Source organism: Sesamum indicum, linkage group LG5, assembly GCF_000512975.1.
Source record: "Sesamum indicum cultivar Zhongzhi No. 13 linkage group LG5, S_indicum_v1.0, whole genome shotgun sequence".
Taxonomy (NCBI): domain Eukaryota; kingdom Viridiplantae; phylum Streptophyta; class Magnoliopsida; order Lamiales; family Pedaliaceae; genus Sesamum; species Sesamum indicum.
In genome coordinates this window covers 6,917,495-6,926,329 of record NC_026149.1, presented here as the reverse complement: position 1 = coordinate 6,926,329, position 8,835 = coordinate 6,917,495, and the positions used below count along the sequence as shown (strand labels likewise).

General features: G+C 33.2%; 1 protein-coding gene across 1 annotated transcript in view; it reads left to right on the top strand.

Annotated features, from left to right (window-relative positions):
- Window positions 1-4,391, top strand: part of LOC105162192 (CSC1-like protein RXW8) — a gene marked incomplete in the record, with an annotated part of 10,301 nt that extends 5,910 nt beyond the window's left edge. Inside the window, 6 exon segments of the mRNA XM_020693940.1 lie at window positions 1-291; window positions 1,398-1,686; window positions 1,956-2,234; window positions 3,341-3,574; window positions 3,763-3,961; window positions 4,043-4,391. Coding sequence (XP_020549599.1) covers window positions 1-291; window positions 1,398-1,686; window positions 1,956-2,234; window positions 3,341-3,574; window positions 3,763-3,961; window positions 4,043-4,053 — 1,303 coding nt within the window.

Here is an 8,835-nt window from a genome sequence, read left to right as displayed (position 1 = left end):
AACTGCTTTGGTTTTCTTCAGGACTCGTTATGCTGCATTGCTTGTCTCAGAGACTCTTCAATCACCAAATCCCCTGTCATGGGTGACAAATGCTGCTCCAGAACCAAGTGATATATATTGGGCAAATTTATGTGTACCACATCAAATCTTTTGGATCCGGAAAATTATCGTTCTTGTGGCCTCTATGCTTTTTGTGATCTTCTTCCTTATCCCTGTGGTGTTTACACAAGGGCTTGTTCATCTGGATAAACTACAAAGGATATTTCCGTTCTTGAAGGATATTGGACGAAGGTAAGAAATCTACCATGTTTGGTTTTGTTTTCATTTCAATTTTCAGTGGGAAATATGTGATTCCAATTTTATTTATGTTTTCGTCTGGAAATGAGAATATATTTGGATTAGTTGATGACATTGTATTTTACATTGTTGGCAGTGTCAAATCAATATATTTTTATTTTGATAAAAATTATACTTTTATTTTTATTGTTAGTGGCGTCAAATCAAATACATTGTTTATTTAAATGATATTGATAGTTATATCTTTTATTGATTTAGAGTTGTTAGTGATGTCATATCAAAGCATTATCGAAAAAATATACTATTAGTTTATAGAATTAATGATTGAAATTTATTTGTGTGTATGTACATAATATATATATAAAAACCTAACAATTGGGATGGGATGATAATAAAACATTTCCTCGAAAATACATATAAACAAAAATGTTTTCACTTTCAATAATCTTTCAAAAATTGAAAATTAAAATGAGAATAAAACCAAACAAGGGTGGTTCCCCCCTGCCCAGTCATAGTTTTTCATTTGAGCCTAGTGTAGTCCAAGAGTCTGGATACTCAGATTGCTCTACTACCTGCCTCCCCTTCGGTCAGGTCGGGAATCTTCCTCTTTCAAAGTGCTGCCCTATACATCTATGATTGTCAAATGTCATAACATAGATGATTTTCTTGTCAGAGAAATGACTTCCTGTGGTGTGTTTCAACTATTCTGTTATCTGTACGTTGGAAGGTACATTGTGTACGGGTTGTGTTTCCAGATTGGGAAGAAGTACCACACTTTGTGATAGAAAGATCAATGGACAGTTTACAAATTATTGTCATCTGATATCAAACATTCAAAATTTATGTATTATAGGTCAAATGATTGAATATAATTTGTTTCGCAAATAACTTGATGTTTACCTAGAAAAGGAACACAAGTACAGGTTAAATAAATACAATTGGTGTACTCTCTCAAACAAAAATATGTTATCCTAGGATGCCTGTCTAACTGATGCTTTCATATCTTTTCTTGATTTTACTAGAATGACAAGGGATTATAATTTCTTCCTTTTTTTTCTTCTGTTTTGTTTTATTTATTTTCTTTTTATTTTTTGTTCCAGGAAGGTTTTAGTACAGCTGATCACTGGATATCTGCCTAGTGTTGTTTTCGTTATCTTTTTGTATTTGGTCCCACCAGTGATGATGTTTTTCTCCACGATAGAAGGCGCCATATCACGTGGTGCCAGGAAAAGAAGTACATCCATTAAATTTGTTTGCTTTCTTATATGGAATGTATTCTTTGCCAATATTCTCACAGAGGCTGCTATCGACCATTATCAATTTACATTCACAAAGTTGGGGGATGCAAGAAATATACCAAATTTGCTTGCCAAAGCAGTGCCAGCGACGGTATTTTTTCTTTCGTCTTGAATTTTCATTGTCCTGTTGTAGTGTCATCATCATTGTCTGGCCTTTTGGCTTCTAAAGGTTATTGCGATATTGACTTTTACCTTTCATTTGCAATAGTGAATAATTGGCCAAAGTTCTTTGAATGTTGATATGTGTATCTTGTGTCTGTCTCCACATTCTAATGGAACATAAAGTCTTTCATTTATGATGTAGTTAAAATAGAGTTGTAGCTTCATACTTTAATCTCATTAACATGCTGTATTCTGCAGGCCACCTACTTCATGACTTATGTTCTCGCATCAGGCTGGGCAAGTTTGTCCTGTGAAATCATTCAGCCATTTCCTCTTCTCTGCAACTTATTTTATAGATACATTCTTCGAAATATGGATGATTCATCTTACGGCGCATATACCTTTCCGTACCATACAGAAGTTCCGAGAGTCCTTCTGTTTGGGGTGCTGGGCTTCACTTGTTCCACAATAGCACCACTAATATTGCCCTTCTTACTGGTTTACTTTTTCCTTGCTTATCTAGTTTACCGCAATCAGGTAATGACTAATAACAATGTGCTTGAATTTTCCATTGTTTGTTGAATCATTTTGATTTCTTTTCCTTTTAAGAAGTTTAGCTAACATAAATAACTATGGATCCTGTGTTTTGTTTAGGGGCACTCTGTTTTTGTGTTTCTACTTTAAAACACTGAGGCGTATTCCCTTATATTTGCAAGCTCAATTTTGCTTAGAATCTTCTCTTTGACAACTTAGCTGATGAGAATCTTCTCGTAGTCCATGAGTCATGTATCTATGGATATGCTGGAATTAAAATCTTTTGTATTTTGTTTGTTCATTGTGACTGATAATCGACTGATTTCTTGAGTAGAATGAGACTTCTTATAGTCTTATGAAGCGGGTTAACTTAGTTCAACGTTTATATGAAATCTTGGAATAATGGCGGTCAACCAGTAAGTACAATTTTTGGAATCTTGGCATGTTAAAAATCCACTTTCCTTGCTTTTGCATGGCTTTTGTATTCATAAGTTAGAGTCCAATTCACCTGTAACCTTAGGATATATTATTCTTGCTTTGGTATATGCCTAATAAAAGAAAACCCTTTTAGCCATTTCTTTCTCTTTTCTTTTATCTTCCTTTGTGTTCGAGGGGTTTATGATGTGATGTCTGATTGAGGATTTCATGCATCAGTATTCTATTTTTTAGGTTATTGCTATTCCATGTGGGCTTAATTTCATTAGCAATGCTGATTTTATATCCTTGGATATATTTTCAAGGATAGCCTTACCAATGTGGTTGCGTTGGTTCAATTACTACGAATTCTCTCCCGCTGGGTACATTATTTTCACACTCATTTCTTTCTCTCAATATTGTTGGGCCTAGAATACCTCTTAGCATTGACTAGTGGTCACCAGCTGATACATGATATAAGCCTAGACTTATGCCTTTACCTAATGGTGCACTATGTTTCATTTTTTTGACATAATCTATAGATTTCAGAATCTCAAGAACCGCTGCTACTTATTCTCTTAAAATCTGATGCCTTTATCCGCTTATTTCTGTTCTCTCATTTGCTATGATGTAATTTGCCAAATTTTTGCATTCAGGACATCATTTTAATTTTTATCTCTTAATGTATGTTTCAGATACTGAATGTATATATCACAGAGTATGATACTGGGGGACTATATTGGCCTATTGTTCACAACACAACAATATTCTCATTGGTGCTGACCCAAATAATTGCTTTGGGAGTTTTTGGAATCAAAGAATCACCGATTGCGTCAAGTTTCACTATTCCACTAATCATTTCTACGCTCCTCTTCAATGAGTATTGCGGTCAAAGATTTCTCCCAACCTTCCAAAAGATCCCAACAAAGGTATCAACACCCACTTGAGATAGATCTCTAAGATGTTCATGATATGTTATTTTCTTTCTTTTCTTCCCTTTTTTTTTTAAAAAAAAAAGGCATCTTTTTTTGAACTAACAAGCTAAAACCTCAAAATGGTGTTTTTCCAATCTGTTTGTGCCTGTATCCTTATTCACAAGATGTCCACATCCGTGCAGATTATCATTGAAATGGACCGTAAAGATGAGCATTGCGAGGAAGAAATGCATCAGAAATTGCAATCCTCTTATTGTCAGTTCAGATCCAGGAATCTCAATCTACATAACACCCCAGAATGTAGTAGTAAGCCTCAGTCTGTACTGGGCAGCGCTGAGATGGGGGATGCTGCCAGGGTGGAAGATCTGGAGAACAGTACAAGTGCACTTTCCTCATTATTCAAATAAACCTCTTGGTTGATCGAAGTTGTGTTTCGTCTGAACAAATTTACTGCTCTTTCAGGAAAGGGATGATCCATATGGCAACCTGGAACTTGGCCTTTGAAGCACCTGTTTGTGATTATATCGACGACATTTGTCTATACGCATTCTTCTTCATTGATAGTCAGGTTAGATTAGGAACAGAGTTTCTTATACTTTGGCATGGTTGGACGTTGTATATCAAATTTAGCCCTCAAGATGAATTCGAAGATGTAAATCTGTAGCATAAGTTCCAAGTTATTCCTTAGAAATTAGTTTTGACACAGAAACTAGAACAAGGTACAGAGGCATTTGGTTTCTTTCCTATAAAATCATACTCTATCGTGACGTTGAAGAGGTGTCCATCTCAGGAAAGAGAATGAAAAGCCAAACAATGAAGATGCGTGGCGTGATGCGTTTCATTAGAACTTAATGAATCCTCTTTATTACCTGATATAATAATTGATTATATCATTTTAAATATCCTTTTAAATTTAAAAATCTTTATTGAACTATTTTTCTGAACACTTGGTAATGGAAACTTGGTGGGATGAGCAAGTATTTTGCTTCATAAACTGTACAAGGGTAAATTATTTTGTATTTAATTGTAGTAGTAGTAGTAGTAGTACCCCTTCACTACAGAGGATGCGTTACAACCAAATAATAACGAATATTTTCTCACTATAAAAAATATTGGATTTGGAATGTGTCATGATTGTTTCTAACTAGTAACGGTTTTTGTACCACTTATTCATATACTATTTCTAAATTAGTCTGATTATCAAAAAAATGTAAATTATCTTTTTGGAATACTTTTATTCTATTTGGAACATTTCTTTTATTTATTTACATATTTTAGAATGATCATACGATATTTAGTCATTAAATTAGGAACGACATTTATTTTGTTTAAACACACGCAAATCATGCAAAAGCCCAATCCTAAATTATATATTATTTAAAAAATATATTTTTTTAATTTTGAAATAATAATTTTATAATTATAATTAATTAGTAGAATTAATTATTTTATTTTAATTTGATAATTTAATAGATATTGAATTATGAAATGCAATTAACATTAAAGATAGATAATTATGAAAAAATATTATATTAATATAAAAATTATATGTTTACAAATAAAAGAAAAAAAAACCTAATTTACACCTCACCCCTCTCATCAGCATGGCCCATGTCTTCATCGTTTGGGGTACGGGGTTTAGTCGAAGGCTGTGATAGGCCATTACTCGAGGCGTTGGGCTGTGATGGGGCGACAATCGAGGCAATGGCTTTCATCGATTACATCATGTCATCTTGTCGACCATCATCGTCTCCAATCGGACCATCTGATCCTCCATGTCTGTGTGCAGAGGTGGCGGTGGAGTTGTGTAGGTCTGGCTCGTGGCGTGGGCCTCAGAACCAAGGCCGAATACACGATCCTTGTTCTTGCCCCAACTACTACCATCCAGAGCTGCTACTTGGTGCCATTAAGCCCTCTGATTCAGGCTGAGTATCTTGGTCATCAGTTGTGGCTTGAGGATGGTGATCCTCCAACAATTTCTAAAATGTCTCTTGCAAAACAAACATAAATGTTAGTATTAAAAAAATTAAAAAAACAAAATATTTTAAATATTATTACTTACAGCCACCTCCTCTGCTCTCAGGCTGCTTCAGCTGGAGTTGACCTTCTTTTCATAGCATCTGGGGAATAACTCCATCTGCATCACAGGCTGATCGAGCTTTGCCTCCTATAGAAAAAAAGTACAATTAACAGCATATTCATAAATTATTAAAAAAAATAGTTATCTTCCTCTTGTGCATGTTGATATAGGAAGATCCCCTATGGTAGACAATACATACCGCTGCGGGGTTGCCCGACTGCTTGCGCGAACGACTTATAGTAGTTGTAGCGGACAGGAGTGCGTTCCCTGGGGCAGAAGAGAGATGAGGAACCGTTAGGACGAGGGACAGAATCGGGCGAAGGAAAGGATGAATTACGAAATGCAGTAGTGTTTAGAAAGTTTTCCTCAAATGGATATAGTCCGACTTTGTTCTTGACGGCCACATCTTTGAAGTCCGCACTTGCCTCGTATAGCTGCAACTGGGGTCAGACCTCGTTGGCTAGCCACACCGATTTGTTCAGCTGATTCCGGACGAAAGCGAACTGCTTTAGGATGAACTTGCCCATCCACATACGGAAGACCTAGCACATAGACTCATAGTCACAGTTTCACTAGTACGTCATCTGCAATATCATTGAGAAAGGAAAAAAATATTAAAATATTACAAAATATTAAATTATATGATAATATAATGTTTTTTAAACTTTCAAACTCTCGAACTAGAACTGTTGGTGCTCTGGCGGCACCTGGCGCATTTATGCGCTAGTGAAATTTGTGATTGGACCTGAAATAATATGTTGATTAGTCCTTTTTAAAATAAAATAATGCAAAAATAACAGCGTAAAAATAAAAAAAATTACCTCGACCATTGAGGTTGGTATACTAGCGCTCTGATATTAAGGGGATTGCTGGTGGTGTTGCAACCCATAGACAGGCAGGATTTTTGACCTGGGGGGTAGTAGATTCTCTGGCCTTATTGGCAGCCAATGCAGCAGAGGACGGGTCAGCCTCATTTGGACCGATGCGGCAGCTGAGAGGCCAACCGTGTTAGGTGGTCAGAACACTGCTTTCACAAATTATCATAATTTTCCCAATTTTATAATTATTCTAATTATTTGGAATTGCAATAATGATCTAATTATTCTAATTATATTGTAAATAATCTAATTATTGGAAATATTAAATCATCCCAATTTTTTAATTATTCTAATTATTATGTAAATATTAAATTTGTAACCACTCTATTATTTAACTAAAACCCAATAATTTTCCTGAAATATATACTAAATTCAATAATTTTCCTAAAATGTGTGCTAAATTCAATAATTTCTCTAAAATGTCTACTAAACTCAATAATTTTTATAAAATAATCTAAAATGCAGAAAATCACATAAAATTCTCAAAAAAACAAGGAAAATTATTATTTAAAGAAATTAAAATTTTCAAAAATTTATAGAAATGATTATTTTCAGAAATTAAAGAATATTTTAGAAAAACTTATACAATAAATTATACACTAATTTAATCAAGAATTAACCAATAATTAAACATACAATTAACCAATTACTATATCAACTATAATTAACCTAACAATTCATTTCATACCAAAACATGCAGTTTAAATTTCGATTCGAGTAAGGGTTGCGCCCTTGGTGGTTCCTGGGACTTTGATTCAGTACGAGAATTAAAAAAAAAATATATATATCATATTTGATATAAAATAATAATATCATATTTTATGAGTTTGGCTATTTACATTAGTGAAGAATTAAATATCATATTTGATATAAAAATAATATAGTTGGTTAATTAAATTATTAGATTTGTTAGAATTAATTATTATTATAGCTAATTTACACAATTCCATTGGAATGATTGAACAAATACGTAATTCTATGTATTGTTATTTAATTAAACTATATAGTAACAATAAATTGGTAGAAAATTCATAAAATATTCCGAAAATTATATTCAAGAAATATTATGTTATTAAAGGGAGAAAATAAGGTTTTGATGATAATCTAATTTAGGGATGTTAGTAAAAACAATAGTTATAAATATATAAGGGTTTGATTAAATGAATTCTTATGAATTAGTTGATAACTTAAATATATGTTTGAAAGTTTAGAAAATGTAGTTATCTAAAATAAAAAGGAACAGAGGTTGAACTTCATTATAAATGAAATATTAAAGGATTGATAAAAAATGTACGAACATTATATAATATTTTATTAAGAGTTTATAATATTCTATATATATTGATTATACGTATAATATTCTATTATAGGACGTGACGACAAAGTAGAGGGTTGAGCAGTCTCTCGTGAAACCGAAGCATTTCGAATTTAAGGTAAGTATAGCTAATTGGATTTATATATATAGCTATATGTGTAGTATTGTATATATTATATATATTAGTTTCTTGGATATGATCGTGAACTTGGCTTTATATTTATATATGTGGATTTCGTATATTGATTGTTTATATAATTAGTTGTGGATTATTTGTTAGATTACCATAATATCGGTGAAATTGTCACTATGTGTTATATAATTGTAATGTAGGGACATGTGGGATATGATTATATGATGATCGTATAATTTATTGTTGTATGAAATCAATTTGGGAGTTATTATTGACGAAGTAATTATTATAAAGAATAGAATGATTATCATGAATTGAAATAAAATATGGTACTTACCTAATTGAAAACATAGTAAATGGTTTATGATAATGTGATTGATGATGACGTAATTGATGATGTGATATGAAAAATAAATGAATTAAGCTAGATACCATGACGCGTAGGGTACTGGGGTATTTCGGGTAGCGGGGAATATCTTGTATTGTTAGCTACACACTGGGGTGGTGTGGGGACACCATGTTTATTATGATGTCTTGTGCTGATATTGCTACACACTGGAGTAGAGAGTGTGGGGATATCACATACAACGGGTATTCTGTGCTGTATATGATACGACGTTGACTGAGATGATGATGACCGGCAAAACCATTGACTGATGTACTCCAACTAGAGTAAGTAGGGCCCTTAGTTAATAAACGATAACATCAAATATTATGTCGTGGGTTGATTTACAGTTGTGGGTATGTATTATTCCTTATATCTAATGTTGCTATATAACGAATGACTGTTAGTCGATGTAACTGCTTGTACGTGAATTATTGCCCGTGTATATATATAGACTGATTAGC